The sequence below is a fragment of the Esox lucius genome, chromosome 11 (genome assembly GCF_011004845.1).
Source record: "Esox lucius isolate fEsoLuc1 chromosome 11, fEsoLuc1.pri, whole genome shotgun sequence".
NCBI lineage: Eukaryota > Metazoa > Chordata > Actinopteri > Esociformes > Esocidae > Esox > Esox lucius.
In genome coordinates this window covers 23,668,892-23,690,372 of record NC_047579.1, presented here as the reverse complement: position 1 = coordinate 23,690,372, position 21,481 = coordinate 23,668,892, and the positions used below count along the sequence as shown (strand labels likewise).

The 21,481-nt window shown below is 42.0% G+C and overlaps 2 protein-coding genes across 2 annotated transcripts in view; both read right to left on the bottom strand.

Annotated features, from left to right (window-relative positions):
* LOC117595221 (nuclear GTPase SLIP-GC-like) overlaps nt 1-21,481 on the bottom strand; it is a 772,829-nt gene that overhangs the window by 441,228 nt on the left and 310,120 nt on the right. The window lies entirely within an intron of this gene.
* Nucleotides 653-20,834, bottom strand: LOC117595166 (nuclear GTPase SLIP-GC-like). The gene is made up of 12 exons (XM_034295005.1): nt 20,594-20,834; nt 20,250-20,419; nt 18,468-18,582; nt 18,190-18,298; nt 17,611-17,738; nt 17,337-17,421; nt 7,884-8,011; nt 7,742-7,788; nt 7,407-7,606; nt 4,734-4,981; nt 1,006-1,122; nt 653-798 (listed from the first exon to the last, which is right to left on the bottom strand). The coding sequence occupies exons 1-8, from the start codon at nt 20,678-20,680 to the stop codon at nt 7,780-7,782; spliced, it is 831 nt and encodes a 276-aa protein (XP_034150896.1). The 5' UTR covers nt 20,681-20,834; the 3' UTR covers nt 653-798; nt 1,006-1,122; nt 4,734-4,981; nt 7,407-7,606; nt 7,742-7,779.

The following is a 21,481-nucleotide window of genomic DNA, read 5'->3' as shown; positions in this document are numbered from 1 at the left end:
ACAAAGTATTGAACACCCTCCCAGTCTTTACTTCTGAAAGATTCATCCCTCTCTGGGATGCTCTTTTATACCCAATCATGTTTCTGACCTGTGGCCAATTAGTTGTGGGATGTTCCACCAGATTTTTTGAACGTGCTACTTGGCATCAAACATAATTCCAAAGTGGCATATATTTTGAATAATGTATGATTAATATAATAAACCCTTAAACCCTGATGTACTACAGGAAAAAAAGTTATATTCATTGAATGGCATAACAATTTTGTAAATAACAGTGTAATAGGACAACAATTAAAACAAGGGAAAGGACAAAACAATAGAATATCTAAAATGTATTATAATGTACCGGAATTTATTTTATAGAGACTTTAGGTATCCAAAAAAGTACAAGGTACAGGAATCAATTAATGCAAACTTGGGTAAATAGCAAACAACTAGAGTTTAATCGTATAAGATTTTACCTCCGGCACGGGAGGGCTAAGACCAGAAAACAGTACAATGTGCTATTACTGTCTATTTGCATATTATAAAATTAGATGTAATTTTAAAAAAATAATCGAGAAGGACAATTTAATCAGATTAATTATCATGGCAAAGTGTCCAACATAGAGGGCAACATAAGTAAACAAACTGGCATTTTAACTAACTGGTTTGTACCACACACTCCCACACTTTCTGGTCATTAGTCTTTCTGTCTAAAAGGGTCAGGTTCATGTTCTTGGCATCTGAAATACATTCCAAATACACCTGAAATGTGGGTAGAAAGTTTGGGCTGAAGTCACCATCAAACGTCCTGCTCTGAAACACAACATAAGAGAATGTTAGCCCAACTTAGACAGCCCCAGATCAAAACAAATACAGTAGTTGTAACTTAGCGATATTAAACCCATGCATATCAAAAATTATATCAAATTCTACATACCAATTAATACCAACAAATATTCTGTAAGCTAAATCACCGCAAATATAAGAAGGTATGGTTGTGTCTGTGATGTCCATGCTTACTTTTAGATGTATGTTATAGTCCACCAGCTCACAACAGAGACCATATTTTCTTCCAGGACTCAAAGTGCATTCAGAACTGGTTTGAATGAAAGTACTCCTCTTCTGTTGATGTATCACCTTCAAGGAAAATATAGGTGCTTGAGTTTTGGGGAATCATAGATTTGTCCCGCAACTTTACAGTGCCTTGGCAAAATATGAAACCCCTGAGTAATTATTTTATACATATTACTGACTCTCAAATTGGTGCATTTACATTTTGTTTTGTTTTATATTTCATTTTTAAACTCAAACTTTTTATTATTATGAGGTGACATTGGTTTTAAGATGGGCAATAATTGTAAGAAATAAGTCAGTATGTTGCTTTCACAGGTATTCAATCCCAACATAAATTTTTGGAAGAGCCACCTTTTACTGCAATACGTTATTAAGTATTTTGTTGTACAACCCGGTTTCAAATAAAAAACGGAATGCAATTATGTGAAAAGACAACATATTAAATGTTGAAACTGAGAATTTTTTTTGTTTTTGGAAGTTTGAGTTTTGTTCTGTACCATAGATTGTGAGATCCCCAAGCTATTTAAAATGTTACATTGAGAAACGTTATTCATAAATTGTTGCACTATTTTCCCCCACAGTCTTCGAACCGAGTGGTAAATCCCCCCACATCTTTACTTCTGAAAAACTCATTCTATCTGGGATGCTCTTTTTATACCCTATGATTTTACTGACATGTTGCCAAAGCCAATTAGCCAAAACGGGATTGTAACTACATATGCACACAGTGTCGGCAGTGTTTTTGGCCATTCTTCTTGGCAGATTGGCTCCAGGTTGTTCTAGTTATTTAGAGCATGCTTGTGGACCAAGTGCCACAGATTCTCACAGCAGGACCGGGTCAACCTTAAGGAGAGGGACATGGAAAGTGGGAGAGATGCTGTGAATGGTGGTAGGTATGCTTGAGCTTGTACATGATGTCGTTCCCCATGTACTGGGGAACTCTGATGCGTCCACTTCGACCGTGAAGGGCTTGACCGCTGGTATAAGTTGGCAATTCTGATGAAACTCTGCAGTTCCTTGATGGTCTTTGGGACTGGCCATGACCTCACCGCCTCAACCTTCAGTTCCTCCATCTTCACTCCCTCCGGAGCGATGTGGTACTACAGGAAGGAGACAGCGGACTGGTGGAAAGAGCACTTCTCGCCCTTGACATAAAGCTGAGGGTCAAGCAGACGTTGGAGAACAGCACAGACCTAGGCCACATGTTCAGGGTATGTCGGGAAGTAGACCAAGATATCATTGATGTATACCACCACATACCTCCCCAACATTTCCTGGAACACCTCAATGAGGAACGAATGGAACACGACGGGGGCATTGGCCAGCCCATAAGGCATGACCAGGTACTCATAATGGACCAACGCCGTATTAAAGGCTGCCTTCCACTCGTCTCCCTCCCGGATACGTACCAGGTTATACGCACTCCGGAGGTCCAGATTCTTGAGGTAGCTGGCACCCCTCAGGTCCTTGATGGCTGAAGGGACAAAGGACATTGCATACCTGAATTTGATAATGTTATTCAGGTAGTCTATACATGGCCGAAGCCCCCCACCCTTCAAAAGCTTGCTGGAGAGGTGGAGTGGCGGATGTGTCCCTGCTCCAGCATTTCTCTGATGTAGGTCTCCATGGCTTTGTTTTCGGCCACCGGGAGGGGGTAAATCTGCCTTTGGAGGGGCGCAGCTTCTGGTATGAGGTCAATGGCCCAGTCCCAGGAGTGGTGAGGAGGGAGACACCTGGCTTTTTTGTCTGTCTTAAGTCTGCATACTCAGGTGGTCTGTTGGCTGGGAGGGTCACCCTCTGGGCTCTCCACCAATGTTGCACCTTACGTCACGGTCAAGAAGGTCTTCCAACACTCCGGGGGCCATCCCAGGATCTTTCTCCAGGCGATGTTGGGATTGTGTTTCTGGAGCCATGGACGTCCCAGGATGACGGGGTGTACGGACGACATCATCACTAGCAATTCCAGTCTCTCTTGATGGCAGCTGTTAATGGTGAGAGTAAGTGGGCGGGTCACGTGGGCAATGGAACCGGAACTCACAGGATGGCCATCTAAAGCCTGGATGGGCACCCAGGACCTCAAACGGCGCAACGGCAACCTGAGAGCGCATACCACTGACTGGTCAATGAAGCTCCTGGCAGCCCTGGAGTCAATCAGAGCTGTGAAAGAGTGAGAAGGAAAGCCACCAGAGAGAAAAATCTGACAGCAAAAAGGGATTGAGATGTTATAAACCTGAGAGGGTGGAATGAACCCAATGCGCCAAACAGTCATGGTCCCGGAGCTGCCCGTCGATGATAATGGCCAGGGCAATGTTGGCATCTAGCGGCATAGTCTCAGTCCGCAGTGGAAAGCGGTCCGGAAAGCCGGCTCATTCCATGCTCTTGACGCCTCCACTGTCCAGAACGACAGCGAATACTCTGTGGCCATGAACGTTCCCTACATTAGGCACATAAGCCGCTCGCCCCCATCCTGCCCCTCGTTCTGCTTTATGGTCAAACATGGCTCGGAACTGAGCGATGAACCTGGGAAATGACCTCAGTTCCCCAGATCCACCATCACAAAACAGCGTTGCCCAATGGGCATGCAGAGGGATTATTGTGGCTACCTCCTCATAATCGGAGACCAAAATACAACTCACAATGCAGAAAAAGAAGCACCGGCTGGCTCATCTTCACCGGTCCCCCAGTCCCTGCCGCAGAGAAGCATCTCCATAGAAATGCTCCCACCACCACACTTTACAGTGGGATGGCATGAACCAAGAATTAGCGTAGAACTTGCCATGGATTCCTAAGAGTTACATTTTGGTCTTATTGTACCAGATAATATCTTTACTCTTGCTCTCAGAGTCCTTCAGGCGGGATACCATATCACCTTTACTCAGGAGAGCCTACCATCTAGCTACTAGGCCATAATGGCCTGATTGATGGCTTGGTTTTTGCTCTGACAAGCACTGTGAAGTGTTGAACCTTATACAGACAGGTGTCTGCATTACTAATCCATGTCTAATCAAGTAAATCTGCCACAGGTGTACTCCAATCAAGTTGTATACTTCAAGAACCATTAAAGGTCACTGAATGCATACAAGCTCAATTTGAAGAGTCATGGTAAAGCGTCTGACAACAATTCTGTTTTTCATTTACAATAATTTTGAAGAATAATTCACATCAACACCTGCACTAAAGCCACACAGAACAAGAGGATGGACCTGAGCAAACTATGTTTGTGGTTCATTGTTTTTGTTGGGGAGGGATTGTAGGTGTCGATTGGAGAAATGTTATTTTGAAAACGATTATAATATATTTATTAATTAGACCAAGTGTACAAAACCAATAATAAGGTGAGGCCTGAGGCAGTTGCCTCTTTTGCCTGATTATAATTGCACCCCAGGCTGCAGAACAGTGAGAGTAGGTGTCCTGCTTGTGTCATGTAACCTAGGAGGGTGGTGTCCCATAGACTCATCCTTGTAAACCTCTGCATTACTGGTTTACACAAAATGTTTACTTGCTTTTTAGGACATGCAAATACTGCAGAAACTCCAAAATCATCACAACAGTAAATTACTCAAATTCTCTGTAAGAGTTCAAAAAGGCAGTGTGCCAGTTGACATAATTGCTTAGTAATACGTATTTGCCCTTTGAAATAAACTAATTAATTCCTTACAACTATAGAATAATACCTCAAAGGTCGGCACATTCTTCGGCAACAAAAAGACATTCAGCATCCCGTTTTGGTTTGTGTTCCCTTGTGGGCAGAGGAACAGCAGCACCCGGCTTTGGACAGGCAGTGTAGACAAACCACATCTGATGAGGCCAACCAGGGAAGGGTTTGGGATGTTTACAACCACGTGGGAGGCAGTTGTCTTGAGTGGCTTCACAATCTCCATTGTGCCACCAGTAAAATGAGCCACTGATAAGACTTCTTCATCTGCAGAATAAGAAAGAAATACATTATTGATTTTAGTTTTACTGTAAATAAATGTAAATTCTTGAAATGATATATTACAACCCCTATTCAAAAAGGTTGCTGCGTAAAATGCAATCAGAATGCAATGATGTGCACATAATTTATCCATATACTGAAAGTAGTACAAAGACAACATTTTCAATAGGGGAGAGGTCTGGACTGCTGACAGGCCAGTTCAACACACAGACTCTTTAACTACAGAGCCATGCTGTTGTGATACGTGCAGAATGTGGTTGGGCATTGTCTTACTGAAATAAGCAAGGCCTTCCCTGAAAAATATGTTGTCTGGGTGGGCAGCATATGTTGCTCCAAAACCTGTATATGTTGTTCAGCCTTCACAGATGTGCAAGTCACCCATGCCATGTGCAATAATGAAGAAATAGCCCACACCTGTCCGGGAAACAGCTTTTGAGTTTATTGTCCAATTACTTTTGGTCCCTTGAAAAAGAGGGGCTACATATTAAAGAGCTGTAATCCCTCAATTCTTCCTGCAATTTGGATGTAAATACCCTCTAATTGAAGCTGAGAGACTGCACCTTAAGCGCATATTCATTATTGAACTGTAACTTGAATATACAAACCCGATTCCAAAAAAGTTGGGACACTGTCACCAATTCCCACAATGCTGCGGCAAAAATAGTGGAGCAATATCAGAAAGGAGTTTCTCAGAGAAAAATTGCAAAGAGTTTGAAGTTGTCATCATCTACAGTGCATAATATCATCCAAAGATTCAGAGAATCTGGAACAATCTCTGTGCGTAAGGGTCAAGGCCGAAAAACTGTTACTGGATGCCCATGATCTTCGGGCCCTCAGACGGCACTCCATCACATACAGGAATGATACTGTAATGGAAATCACAACATGGGCTCAGGAATACTTCCAGAAAACATTGTCGGTGAACACAATCCACCGTGCCATTTGCCGTTGCTGGCAAAAACTCTATAGGTCAAAAAAGAAGCCGTATCTAAACAGGATCCAGGAGCACAGGCGTTTTCTCTGGGCCAAGGATCATTTAAAATGGACTGTGGCAAAGTGGAAAAGTGTTCTGTGGTCAGACAAATCAAAATTTGAAGTTCATTTAGGAAAACTGGGACGCCATGTCATCCGGACTAAAGAGGACAAGGACAACCCAAGTTTTTATCAGCACTCAGTTCAGAAGCCTGCATCTCTGATGGTATGGGGTTGCATGAGTGCGTGTAGCATGGGCAGCCTACACATCTGGAAAGGGACCATCAATGCTGACAGTTATATCCAAGTTCTATAGCAACATATGCTCCCATCCAGACGTAGTCTCTTTCAGGGAAGACCTTGTATTTTCCGACATGACAATGCCAGACCACATACTGCATCAATTACAATGTCATGGCTGCATAGAAGAAGGATCCGGGTACTGAAATGGCCAACCTGCAGTCTTTCACCCATAGAAAACATTTGGCGCATCATAAAGAGGAAGATGAGACAAAGAAGACCTAAGACAGTTGAGCAACTAGAAGCCTGTATTAGACAAGAATGGGACAACATTCCTATTCATAAACTTGAGCAACTTGTCTCCTCAGTCCCCAGACGTTTGCAGTCTGTTATAAAAAGAAGAGGGGATGCCACACAGTGGTAAACATGGCCTTGTCCCTTTTTTGAGATGTGTTCATCCCATGAAATTTAAAATCAACTTATTTTTCCCTTAAAGTGATACATTTCCTCAGTTTGAACATTTGATATATCATCTATGTTGTATTCTGAATAAAATATTGAAATTAGAAACTTCCACATCATTGCATTCTGTTTTTATTCACAATTGTACAGTGTCCCAACTTTTTTGGAATCAGGTTTGTATTTTAGTTAACAGCCAAAATAAAACTGTCTGAGGTTACGAAGATCTCGATGATCCAATTATGGATTCAGGGCTTGTCCCTAGCATTCACAGATTTCACCCGATTCTCTGAATCCTTTAATGTCTATATAATCTTTCATGTACATTCTATAGATGATGATGTAGGTTCAGTCTTTCAGCATTGCACAACTTCTCCAGTCTTTTGTTGCCCCGTTCAAATTTTTTGAAACGTGTTGCTGGTATCAAATTCAAAATAGGAAAGTATTTTTCCAAAAACTATAAAATGTCTCAGTTTCCTCATTTGATATGTTCTCATTGTACTATTTTCAATTAAAAATAGGGATAAATTATTTGCACATCATTGCATTCTGGTTTTATTTGCAGTTTACATAGCGTCTTAATTTTATTGGAAACAGGGTTGTACTATTGAATGCATTATATTTTGGTAGTGTCAGTAATTTTATTGCTCAATAAATAAAACAAATAAAATCAATAAATCAATAAAATAATCTTTATGTTATAACAACAGTCAATAAAATGAACTGATGCATCACCTACCGTCACACATACAGTGTGGGAGATGCAGTTGGAGGACTGCAGGGCAGCTGATGCTGAATAGGGGTCCTGCTGGAGTCATGGAGCCCAGGACACTGGTGTCCCATTGACTCATTTTGACACAAACATCTCCCTTCCCAGCCATCTCAAACACCAGTCCAGTTAAACCACACTGGAAAAGACCTGCCTCAGGGCACTGGAGCCTGCAAGGCAGATGTAGGGCAATTATGACAGTTCTAAACTTTTTTTAATAAAAATATACTCAACAAAATGTTTTAATAAATTATTTGTGGTTAGTATGACAATGCTGCAAAGCAGGTTACATGATCAGTAGTTACCTATAAGTAGGACTGCGGATATGTTGACTAGTTATAATTCATGGCTCCTGTAAGAGAAAAGCTATTTCAAGGCAAGTCTCGGAAATACTCTTGAATTTCTATGATTCATATGTGAAGGTTAATCATCTCCCGACAAACATACCTGCACATTCGTCTGTCCCTCTACAGTCTGACACTGAAATTCAGTGTGAGGGTACCATATTGTAGCCACTGGTATTGTACTAGAGCAAACCATCAGCTCCTTAATCTTGTTATAATCCTCAGTGACATCTGCAATAAAGAAACAGTTCATTTTGTTTGTGCATGTGTACCACAGAGAGTGGGGATTGGAAACCGAGGCTTCTGGAAAGATTTAGGCTCGTTAAGAGAAACCGCTTCATTGCTCGAAGCTTTCCAACACAGTGCACTGCTGGGACATCTGCTGGACAAAATGTAATATGACATGTTTGATTTCAACAGTACACACTTGGCCACCAGCCTTCAAAGGCCACCTGCATTCAAAGTAATGTTAAGGAGGAATAATGAATACCATTGAAACGGCTAAGCTCAATATAACAGGAATTTGTTGACGAATAAAGGCTGACATTTTATGTTCAACAAAATCGTACCACCCGCAATAGGAAAACCTGTGATCATGTGAACAGTAGTCTGGAATAGTACGGTTGCGCCACGGTATTAGACATGTTGATTTGGTATTTGGTTATTTGTGCAGTGTGGTGTATTGCATTCTGATTTGAAAAGAACTTTGGACGTGATCGATCACGTGATTGTCACTTTGAAGCTGCCTACTGGTTTGCATATTTTTGACCGAATTGTCAGAAACTTACTCCATGACAGGGGGCATGAGGGCCCGATGTCCTCTAATGGGACCTGTGTTCACAGCACAGCACCGTGCAGCTACAAATGTGACATGCATTTTTCATGACTTTGTCAATCAATTTGTTCCTAATGACTTCACATCATTGTTTTAATTAATGCTTTATAAAAATATTAATGTATTGGGGTCCAGGGAGCTGTTTCTCAGAGCTCCAAAACGTGTGTGGCTCTATTCAATCTTGAATATATCTATTGATTACATGGCTTACATTACATGCCCTTACCTAATATAGTTTTTTTTTGGCAACAATGGCAAGCAGACCGAGACTGGCCAGATTTGGCGTTGCTGAGGTTTTAAGAAAAGAAAGGGGAAAGGCTATGGGTAAAGGTAGAGCTCTAAGCAATGCATGTGGGCAAAATCAAGGCACAGAGTGTAACGAAGCAGCTGGAGCTTGAGTGAATGCCAATGACACTGTCCCATATTTATTGTGGTAAATATGGGACAGTGTAGGAATAAAATCCTCTACCAGCTGGGTGAAGACATGCAGCTGACATCACAAATCAACCAGGAATAAGAAAGGCAGCAGAAGAATCTCTTAGTTTCCTGATCCCAGAGATTATTGATGTTATAGTGCGTGAAACTAACAGCAAAGCCAAATGAAGAATCAGGGAATGGAATAAGAGTCATCCCCCCAACATTAGTGATCACTGGAAAGCAGTGGATGACACAGAAATAAAAGCAGTCATTGGCCTTTTGATCATAGCAGGGGTGTCTTAAGATACCCATGAGCCTGTAGATTCCCTCTGGTCAGAAACTGGCTGTAAACCTGTGATCACTGCAACTATGACCAGAGAAAAATTCCAACACATATTAAGATATATGAGGTTCGACAACAAAGCCACAAGGGGAGAGTGAACGGCCAACGACAAGCTTGCCCCTTTCAGAGATATATGGACCATGTTTGTAACCCAGCTCTCAAAATGGTCAGGCACAGACATGTTTGGATGAGCAGCTTGTCGGCTTCAGAGGCAAGTGCAGATTCCGAAAGTACATTGCATCCTTGCCTGACATATGGAATAAAGATCTTGTTCAACTGTGATGCAGAGACCAGCCACCATCTCAAAGGTGAGGTATATCTTAGCAGGCAACCTGGACAGCAATGAGAATAGATCAAGGGTCACGTGTAATCAACGAGCTTGTGGGCATTGGTGCAAAAGTGGCAGAAATGTCACAGCTGATAATTTCTTTACATTCATTCCGTTAGCTGATGCCATAACTAGAAGATGGACTGATATGTTGGCACTATTAACCTGTTAGTCAACAGGCAAAAAAGTCAATTCCTGCCTAAAATGATGTACCCAAATCTAAATGCTTGTAGCTCTGAATATAGTAGAAACATATTTTTGGCTCCATTTGAAAGGAGACACTCCATACTTTGTAGGAATTATAAATTAATGCAGAAAAGTACAACACAATAGATTTGTCAGAAGATAAAACAAAGAAAAAACATGCATTTTTTGTCAAATAAAAAATCCTCATCATGTTTGAATTGCATTGGGGAAAGCCAAACATGGATAAGGAATCTGGAGTAATTTTCCACTTGATCCACTAGATGTCAGCAGGAAATAGGTAAGGTTTCAGACCATTTGTTATACAATTCAGTGATCTACCTACTCATTTGTAAAGCAAGGCCAAAGTGTTCTTTACAGATTGGCCACTTTGTGCCAAATTGGATACATTATGAATTTTCTAGTTCATACCTACACAGACCACACAACAGTGCAAAGGTGATTAAAATAAGGGTTACACAGTCCCAGGAATGTTATACATGATGGAAAATGTGCTTCCCTTCATAAAGGTACTAACAGGAGGCGCGACAAGGAGGCGGATCCAACGATCTAACAACATATGTGATGTTTGCATCATATGTGGTGCTCTAACATCCAGGGTTGGGTAGGTCACTTTTTAAATGTAATCCGTTACAGTTACAAGTTACCTTTCCACATTTTTAATCAGTAATATAACTTTTTGATTACTCAAACTTAATAACGTAATCTGATTACTTTTAGATTACTTCCAAATTAAGTAACTTTAAAAAAAAAAAAAAAATAGGAATAGGCTATAACCAACTGAAAACCTTTTGCGGGATCAATCAATGTCAGAGTTTACATAGCTGGCCAAAAGTGGAATTCGCATTTTACCTTATGGGTTGTGTAGGCTACATTGCCTTTGGAAATGGGTTTCTAAACCATTGCTTTTTACTTCAATATGATTGGGTTATATCTCTACATTACACACTAAAGGTCTGTCAGATATTCAGTCATTCCAATTATTCCAATAAACCTTGATTTTCCAGAATCTGACTTTATCTGAACATAATCCAAAATCTAATGATGCTTAAGCCTGTTCTGTTATTTGTGTTTTATTCATGTTTTTAATTGCCTATAAGTAGATAGTAGATAAATGGCAATTACTCGAAAAGGGTATTGACAGTGTTGTATAAAAAATGAAGATATCCATAGCTTTTTGCGCATAAACTAAATCTGCAGTATTCTGATGATTTGCTCCACAACCAACATTGTCAAAATGTTGCAGAAACCCCTGGCACGCGAATGCACGTCTGAAATTGTGAACACCCACATAGAAATAAGATTTACCCGCGCAAACGCAGCCTGCGATTATTATGGCCACCAGAGATGCAAAGTGTAACCCATATGAAATATAGGGCTACTAAACCCTTATAAACTCAGCAAAAAAAGAAAAGTCCTCTGACTTTCAACTGTTTTTACTTTCAGTAAACTTAATGTGTGTAAATATTTGTATGAACACTAAAAAAGAGTCAACACCATAAGACATAAACTAATAATGTTTCACAGACATGTGACTAACAGAAATGTGTCCCTGAATGAAGGGAGGCTCAAAATCAAAAGTACCAGTCAGTATCTGGTGTGGCCACCAGCTGCTTGAAGTTCTGCAGTGCATCTCCTCCCCATGGACTGGACCAGACTTGTCAGTTCTTGGCTGTGAGATGTTACCCCACTCTTCCACCAAGGCACTTGCAAGTTCCTGGACATTTCTGGGAGGAATGGCCCTAGCCCTCACCCTGCGATCCAACAGGTCCCAGACGTACTCAATGGGATTGAGTTCCGGGCTCTTCGCTGGCCATGGCAGAACACTGACATTGCAGTCATGCAGAAACTCACACACAGAACGAGCAGTATGGTGTGTGGCATTGTCCTGCTGGAGGATCATGTCCAGATGAGCATGCATAAAGGGTACCACATGAGGGAGGAGGATGTCTTCCCTGTACCGGGCCTCGGTGTTACGCTCATTCCATCGACGATAAACACTAATCCGTCCATCACCCCTGGTGAGACAAAACCGTGACTCATCAGTGAAGAGCACTTTTTGCCACTCCTGTCTGGTCCAGCGAAGGTGGGTTTGTGCCCATAGGCGGCGTTGTTGCTTGTGATGTCTGGTAAGGACCTGCCTTACAACATGCCTACAAGCCCTCAGTCCAGCCTCTCTCAGCCTATTGCGGACAGTCTGAGCACTGATGGAGGGATTGTGTGTTCCTGGTGTGACTCGGGCAGTTGTTGTGGCCATCCTGTACATGTCACGCAGGTGTGATATTCGGATGTACCGATCCAGTGCAGGTGTTGTTACACGTGGTCTTCCACTGCGAGGATGATCAGCTGTCCTTCCTGTCTCCCTGTAGCGCTGTCTTAGGCGTCTCACAGTGCAGACATGGCAATTTATTGCCCTGGCCACATCAGCAGAACCTCATGCCTCCATGCAGCATGCCTAATGGATGTTCAGGCAAATGAGCAGGGACCCTGGGCATCTTTCTTTGGGTGTTTTTCACAGTCGGTAGTTAAGTCTCTAGTGTCCTGCGTTTTTGGAACTGTGACCTTAAATGACTACTCTCTGTAAACTGTTAAGGTCTTAATGACCATTTCACAGGTGCATGTTAATTAATTAATTAATTATGGTTAATTGAACATGCATGGAAAACATTGTTTAAACCCTTTACAATGAAGATCTGTAAAGTTATTTGGATTTTTGGATTTTTATTTGGATTTTTGTTGAAATACACAGTCCTGAAAATGGGACGTTTCTTTTTTTGCTGAGTTTATGTTGTTTAGAGATGCAGTTACACGTGGGCACAGTGAGACTGTAATAAGCAGTGAGCGGTACCTGAAGTCCCATTTTTGTAGCAGGGGGGGTCACTTTTGAATGCAACACCTAGATGAGCGGATAGCAGATGCGCAGCTACGAGTGAACGGAGCATTTCCTGACCGCGAGCTGTCAATCTATTGGATACAATTCCTGTTGAGTAATAAATGTCTTTGAACTCCGGTTGTTTTTTTTTGTTGAGTACCAGAAATATTGACAAACTGAAGGATGGCGAGCCTTGCCCAGCTGTGGACGGTATTGGATATGGTGTGGCCAGCCATAAAGACATGCCACAGAGGACTTGGATTTGCAGATTAATTCATTCCGACACAGATAAGAAAAACACACTAACCTACCCGGGTAGTAATGTTAGAACTTGACATTGAACACACAAATCCGGATATTTTCCCCAAGACTGAGGAGCTATGGAGTTGGAACACCCAACTCAAAAAGGGACCTAATTCTTTTGTTTATTATTTTAGTTAAGAACTCTATTTTATTTTGGTATACATACAGTAGTTTGTGAATGCCGTGAATGTTTATGTTGATTCATGGTGACAAGCATTCAAATTGTCAACAGTTAACCCAACACTTACTCCCTTTGTGAGTCATCTATTCCAAGTGTATTCTCCTATAGGACCTAGAGTGATGTAAGTGTCTCATCTACCCAATCAGGTTAGGACCAGAGGTGTTAAAAAAGCAAGCAGAGTCACATTCTTCGGTGGAACTCGTCCTGGCTGTGTTGTTCGGTGCATTTGACAAATAAACCTTGAAACTTGAAAAAAATATAACACCATGTAGACTTATTGCCCATCATTGTTCTGATAATAATGCGTCCAGTAGATAACTAAATAAAATGAAGATATACCAGCCATCCAACCAACCAAAACCGGAGAAATTTAAACTAGCGCTTCCTCCGTCACTAAACTGGTTATGCGCGTCCACCTTTGCGCGCATGATGAACACACACACAACTGAGGCGCACAATTCATATTTTGAATGATGGCGTCACCGTGGGGGTCAAGAGGCAGAGGGACCTCCTGAATTCAGGGAGAAATATGGGGATGAATAGGCCATAAGAAACAGCCACAACATGTCATAGTCAAATCACATAGACAATTGGTTACATAAGGACAACTGATTTTATCAAACAAAACAATGCTTTGCTATATCTCTGGGACCATCAAGATACAAAATCAGAAGACGGCTCATTGTAAGTACAAAATGCAACATCAGACCCAAAACTAGCGACCTTAGAAAAAGTGTTGTGTATGTTGACTATACTCAAACACTTGCATAGGAGTTGCATCGCCGTAATAACTACTTTAAATTGTATACTGCAGTTAGATTAAACAGATTGTAAGCTTTGTGCACATATATAATATGCCTATAGCAAAAAATATATATATTTACAAAACTTTGTTGCAAAAAGGTTTGGCATCCCGGCGGCGGTACATCTTAAACAAATAGGTTTTAAGGCAAACAAACCACATACCCTAGAGCCGATGAATGCTAACAATGACAGAGAGATTGAAAGTTCACAGTTTGACTTTCACTGGTGCTCTCCTGCAGGCTCCATGACACGAAAGTTGAAGGCGAGAAGCAGAAACCAGAGATCATACTACACTACTGGTGCTTTTCCACTGCATGGTACTGGCTCAACTCACCTCACTTTGACTCTACCCGCTTTGGGAGCTTTTCCACTGCATGGTACCAGCTTGACTCGGCTTGCCTTTTTTGCTTTTCCACTGGCAAAAAGTTGGGACAGTACCTGGTACCAGATACTTTTTTTAGTACCTGTTTCGTCGAGGTTCCATCCGAGCTGAGGCGATACCAAAAGGTGTCGTGAAAACACGGAAGACTTCTGATTGGACAAGAGTGACTCAAAGCGTGTTAGCCGTCCAGTGTCAGAGAATGGTTAAGATGAGAACGGCGCCTGTTTGCGCGTCTGTGACAGGAGTCCTTGCAATGAAATTGGTTAATTTCAGTGCCAGTGCATAGGACCAGACTCGTAATTTAAGCGATCGTATTTTCCCAAAACACCTCTCGGTTTGGACCTATGCACTGGCGTTGAAATCAACTTGTTATCCCTGTGAGACCCACAAGACGTGTTGTTTTTCAAACCTACAAATATACCTTGTCCTTTTCCTCCTCTGGGTTTTTCTATAGGCTAACTGGAATATATAGCACTGGTCAAAGTAGTAATGTCAAGCCAAACAGAAGCAGCCTACCTACCAAGCTTTCTAACTATTTTTGCAGTCTGCAATGCATTAAGAACAAAGTAACTGCTTACACATGCTTCCTCGCTACTACCAGTATAAACGCTGCCTGTGTAGCCTATAGTAGGCTACTCTTGAGTCTGTCGGCGTGGTATTATAGCTGGCAATTAATAAGGCAAATATTTTTACTTTTTAAACGAGATGGAGGGATTATGTTGGTTGTTTTAAATGTGTTGGTGTTGAAATGTTCGGTGTATACTCTTAAATCTAACAGGACATTGCAGTTACATCATCTTTTATACTGCAGGGCGATAATTCTATTATAGCTACTTTTTCATTGTTTTTCAACCAGGGTCTGTGACCATGCTATACAGAATTAGTATACTTTTCATTTGCCACGTTCAAAGCTTGTCAATTTAAAAGAAAGTTCATTCAATAGATTTTTCTGTTCACTGCAGGGTTTCCGTTAGTTGGCAAATGCTGGCTTTTTGCCGGTATCAGGTGTACAATGTCTCCGGTGTTGTTCCCGTGTGTGTCACGTTGGAGTTGGAGTCATGGCAGTTTTCCTGTGATGTCACTATGGGCGGGTACAGGTTACTATCTGCAGTGGAAAACCAACCGAGGTTGTCCTAACGTGCTTCAAACCGCAACCATTGTGCCAGGGCTGAACCCTAAATCCCTACCAGTTTGCCTACCGGTCTACAGAGGATGCCATCTCTACAACTTTACACTCTGCCCTGACCCACCTGGACAAATCCCACACCTATGTAAGATTGCTATTCATTGACTTTAGCTCTGCATTCAACATGGTCATCCCCTCTAGGTTGGTCAACATACTCCATGACCTAAGGATCCCACCCTCTCTCTGCAACTGGACCTTGGACACCGGTCTGACAGGTTAGACAACTTCACCTCCTCCACCCTGATCCTGAACACTGGTGTTCCACAAGGCTGCATGCTGAGCCCCCTCCTGTACCCTCCACCTCTTCACCCACGACTGCGTTCCTGTACACAGATAACCATTGTAGACCATTGCAGACAACATGGTGGTAGGCCTGATCAGTGACAATGACAAGTCAGCCTACAAGAGGAGATTAAGTGCCTGGCAACATGGTACAATGACAACTACCTGAATGTATGTTTTTTACATTTAAGCTTAAGATTTCAGAACTGTATTGTTAATAAACTGCTGTGGTTCTGGTCTGAAAAGTAAGTAAATTTAAGGCAGTTGGAAGGTGGGCAGATTAACATTAGTTTTGGAAGGGAAGGTTAGGGTTTTTTCAATAATTAGCAGCAGTGTGTGTTTTTGTGTAAGTGAGCTCAATTAACCTTTTCACGCGTGAGTTTCAAATATTCCTTACCGACCCCCCAGCGTGAGTTTTTTTGCACGTGACTTAAGTACTCTGCAGCTTTTGAATTCACGCCAGCATTTGAACAGTCACCTTTCTAGGTAAGGAACACTACATGCATTGCATTGCAAGCTTCTCTCGTTGTCTCGAATTCTAAGAGCTGCAAAAGTTGGTTGATTTATTACTGTAGCTAGCTAGAAAACGTCAGCTAACCGCTAGCAAACGTCAGCTGCCCGCTAGCTAACAAATCGTGACCAGTTATTCAGTGCAGTGAAAATGAATAAACTATATAAAATGCATACAGTGGGGAACGTAACTTCTAGAAAGTTTTTGCAATGGTTTTGATCGGTAGTAGTCGCTAATATAATTTGTTTTTGTGCATTAGTGTTGGCTGTCTGTTGGTACGTAAGTAACACTTCTTGTCCCGATTTGAATGCTTTCTACCTGGTTAATATCATAGTATGTTCTTGAAACAATTACAATCAGGAAATAAAGTTATAAACACTGTTTGAGCTAAATGTGAGTAAATAATAGCGCGGTTTTACCAGCCATTGTTACGTTACTTGTAGCTAGGTATGCTAATGGTGCGTTCTAAACATGACGTTCTAATCACACCGGTGTGATCGTACGCTCCAGGGACCACTCTAGATTGATCACACTGGTGTGATCGTACGCGCCAAAGGGTTAAGGAACTTTAACTTTTTGGTACAATGTTTTATCTGACTTTTATTTTTTTTTTAGTTTCTTTTCAAAATAACCTATGGTAAATTACTGAAATGTTAATGTGTTCATGCATCTTATGTTTATGTTCACTGAGCTCACTGGTAGCAAAGCCACCACAGGAAGTTGTTAGAGCGAATGGCAATCAAATTATATTACTTACATCTCAAATGATGGCAGTGCAACACCGTCCATGGGATACCAGGGCTACTCCACAGGATATGTACCCTCATCTTACCACGATACACAACTGTAATACTGTAAAAACCTAACTCAAGTACAAGCTGTGACTTAACTCAAGTACATTTATTTACCTGGGAGGAACGAGCTGTTGGGAGTATGGAGTGACATCCTGATTGATTCTTCTAGTTTATACTTCAGCTGCATCACCATGTGATCCTAATACAGGAAAATATTATTCAGTTGACTTCTGTCAGAATCTTGCTTTTACTTTGCTTGTGTTCATACAGAAAGAGCTATGCTTTTTGAATGCATTTTTGTGTAAAGAGGGACATTTACTGTGGGAGTTGACTGAATACATGCATTACACTGTACTTCCTGTCAATGCCAATATACTACGTTTCAAACCTTCAGTTTAGTTAAACCATCCATCATATCTTTCTTGGCCTTCCGGAAAATATTTGCTTTCTTTATGTTCAGATGTAGCTCATCTTTCATCCTTTGCAGAGAACCTTTTCCTGTATGCATTGATGCATCTAAAACAAAGTAATATATTGTCCATAACCGTTCATATGCTATTAATACATTCCACATTTATAAGAAAATATGTTCTCCAAATATTAGCTTAAATACCGGATGGCCTGTATAATGATAGATGTAACTGTTATTCTTAATGTGAGTTTATTTGTATGTCTTTTGTAATTTTCTTTTCAAATGTTGGTGTATTACTTGTGCCTCAAACTGAATGGAGAGCTCAATGTTAATGAGACTTAGAGATGTAGAGATTTCAGAAGCCCATTCAACCACAAAGTGTTCCGAGATAAATAATGCTTACTGTACCAATGCTGGACCCCAAGGCCTTTTCTGTATCCTGAGACCAGGATTTAAAAACTGCTGTATTTTGAGGAAGTACCTTAAACCGCTGCACCTGAGGTACAACATTCTGTTACTTTAAATAAAATAAAAATGTTGATCTAAAATACTTACTTGTATAGGATACATGCATAGAGTCCTTGATCGAGTCAGGTAGAGTGAAGTAGATCTGTTTCTTTTTGTCAAGCAGGTCACGGATTAGTTGTGTCTTCAACTTTTTTTCCTTTAAGATATATTTTTTTCAAGAAGCCCCCTTAATACAGTTTATGGTTTAGTTTGCCCAAATTACTAAATAACCCAATAAACCAAAGATATCACTGTAAACCGTTATTTTAGGATCTATTTAAATGAAATCAAATTTTAACTATTAATGTTAGTCATGAAAACCCTACCTCTGTATTAAGGAATTTCAGATGCAGTGACACACTCTTGTGCTTCTCAACCAAGCTGTTTGTGTCAAGGGTGAAGTCTTCAATCTTTTTCCTGATTGGGCCACATTTGTCATTTCTGAAAGAAAATGGTTTCAGTATATGGTTAAAAGACTTGACTGTGCCTTGTCATTTCACATTGATGGACCATCATCATAATCATCTTCTTCCGCTTATCCGGGGCCAGGTCGCGGGTGCAGCAGTCTAAGCAGGGATGCCCAGACTTCCCTCTCCCCAGACACTTCCTCCAGCTCTTCCGGGGGGACACCGAGGCGTTCCCAGGCCAGCCGGGAGACATAGTCCCTCCAGAGTGTCCTAGGTCTTCCCCGGGGTCTCTTCCCGGTGGGACGGGACTGGAACACCTTCCCAGGAAGGCGTTCCGGAGGCATCCGAAACAGATGCCCAAGCCACCTCAGCTGACCCCTCTCGATGTGGAGGAGCAGCGGCTCTACTCTGAGCTCCTCCCGGGTGACCGAGCTTCTCACCCTATCTCTAAGGGATCGCCCGGCCACCCTGCGGAGAAAGCTCCTTTCGGCCGCCTGTATCCGGGATCTTGTCCTTTCGGTCATGACCCAAAGCTCATGACCATAGGTGAGAGTAGGGACGTAGATTGACCGGTAAATCGAGAGCTTCGCCTTGCGGCTCAGCTCTTTCTTCACCACGACAGACCGATACATCGACCGCATTACTGCAGTAGCTGCACCGATCCGTCTGTCAATCTCCCGTTCCATCCTTCCCTCACTCGTGAACAGGACCCCTAGATACTTAAACTCCTCCACTTGAGGCAGGCACTCTCCACCAACCTGAAGTGGGCAAGCCACCCTTTTCCGACTGAGGACCATGGCCTCGGATTTGAAGGTACTGATTTTCATCCCCACCGCTTCACACTCGGCTGCAAACCGTCCAAGTGCATGCTGAAGGTCCTGGCTTGAAGGGGCCAAAAAGACAACATCATCCGCAAAGAGCAGAGACAAAATCGTGTGGTCCCCAAACCTGACACCCTCCGGCCCCTGGCTGCGCCTAGAAATTCTGTCCATAAAAATGACGAACAGAACCGGTGACAAAGGGCAGCCCTGCCGGAGTCCAACATGCACAGGGAACAAGTCTGACTTACTGCCGGCAATGCGGACCAAGCTCCTGCTTCGGTCGTACAGGGACCTGACAGCCCTTAGCAAAGGACCCAGGACCCCATATTCCCGAAGCACCCTCCACAGGATGCGGCGAGGGACACAGTCGAATGCCTTCTCCAAATCCACAAAACACATGTGGATTGGTTGGGCAAACTCCCATGAACCCTCCATCACCCCGTAGAGGGTATAGAGCTGGTCCACGGCCTGGACGAAAACCACACTGTTCCTCCTGAATCCGAGGTTCTACTATCGGCCGTATTCTCCTCTCCAGTACCCTGGCATAGACTTTCCCGGGGAGGCTGAGAAGTGTGATCCCCCTATAGTTGGAACACACCCTCCGGTCCCCCTTCTTAAAAAGAGGGACCACCACCCCGGTCTGCCATCCCAGAGGCACTGTCCCTGACTGCCACGCGATGTTGCACAGGCGTGTCAGCCAAGACAGCCCCACAACATCCAGAGACTTGAGGTACTCAGGGCGGATCTCATCCACCCACGGTGCCTTGCCACCGAGGAGTTTCTTAACCACCTCTGTGACTTCAGCCTGGGTGATGGACGAGTCCACCATTGATGGACCTTTAGTGCTAATTATTGGATTTATTTTAATGAAATAACATACGGGAAAAAATATGTAAACTCTTCATCAATGCAACTTCTCATGCATGAGGCTAAACTCTCATTGACGTTAATTTCCTTCCGCTTGTTCTTTTTTCCTTTTGGTTTGTAAATGCCATTATTCTCGCATAAACACCTCACTATTCCATATTGTCCACGACATGATTTCCAGACCTTAAAAGAAAGAATAAAATAAGCAGTTATTTTAGGGCACAGCAAAAGAAATATATCCTCCATAAGTATAGTGTGACTTGATTGTCAAGCTTCTCTAACCAGTTTATACAGATTTAGAATAATGGTGGAAAAGGGGCTTTATTTATACATCTTCTGATTAGCTTACTAGCTTACTTTATTCATTAATGTCTCGCATGAATCTTCTGACTGTTGAACTCCTTTGGAGAGACATTGGTCGAAAGTATTATAAGGCTTTTCCATGTATTGAACAATGGATTTAAGGTTGTGTTCAAGCCTCTGTTCCAAAACCTGGCACACCTCTTCTTTGCTGTCTGTCTGAAATCCAACTCAACATAGTCAGTATTATACACACTTTTTTACATGAAATAGTATGTTGTTAAGGGGAAGACAGTTAATATGCTGAAAGGAACAATACGTTGTTGTTGTTTCTGGCTGCCTGCATCAGAGAGAGGATCCCATCCACACCAGAAATATAATCTGATGTCCTTGTGTGATGATCATTGAGATTTCTGAGAAATTTCTGAAGGTGAGGTATCTCTGTATCAAGGGCGTTCATCCACTGTTCTAGAATGTAGTGAAAAAACAGGGGCAAGAGGATGCTCAAAACAGTTTTCATTGTCTGATATCACATCACTAAGATTTCTGTACATTATTATAACATTAACTAATAATATAAGTTCAAATAAATAACTGTTGTGACCTTTGCTAGCATACGCTCGTTACTGAACATTGTAATGGCTTTTCAAGATGCATAAATTCTGAATAGCTCTATAAAAGTAGGCTACAAGTAGGCTAAAATCACGAAGTCCTATTATAAGGAAGATAATTAGGTTATAGTACTCACTTTCTGTACTGACTTATAGTACTGATTTATTGTATTTGAACTGTGCGGCTTGGACGCGGCGTCCGTCAAAAATAGACAAGGCACCTATCTTTAGCGAAGCAGAGAATAGAGCTGCTTCTAGGACGCTATTCAAACGCGCCACAGCTCGTCTGGTGGTGTTAAAATCATTGACTAGAGGGGCTGCGATCTGCTCCGGC

What these genes read in the sequence shown, in the direction of transcription:
- LOC117595166 (XM_034295005.1), bottom strand. Translation starts at nt 20,680, where the DNA reads ATGGAAAAGCCTTATAATACTTTCGACCAATGTCTCTCCAAAGGAGTT. An exon ending in TATGCATGTATCCTATACAA is followed by an intron (nt 17,739 to 18,189) that starts GTAAGTATTTTA and finishes ACTTTGTTTTAG; the next exon opens with ATGCATCAATGCATACAGGA. An exon ending in CAACAGCTCGTTCCTCCCAG is followed by an intron (nt 8,012 to 17,336) that starts GTAAATAAATGT and finishes TCTTTATTGCAG; the next exon opens with ATGTCACTGAGGATTATAAC.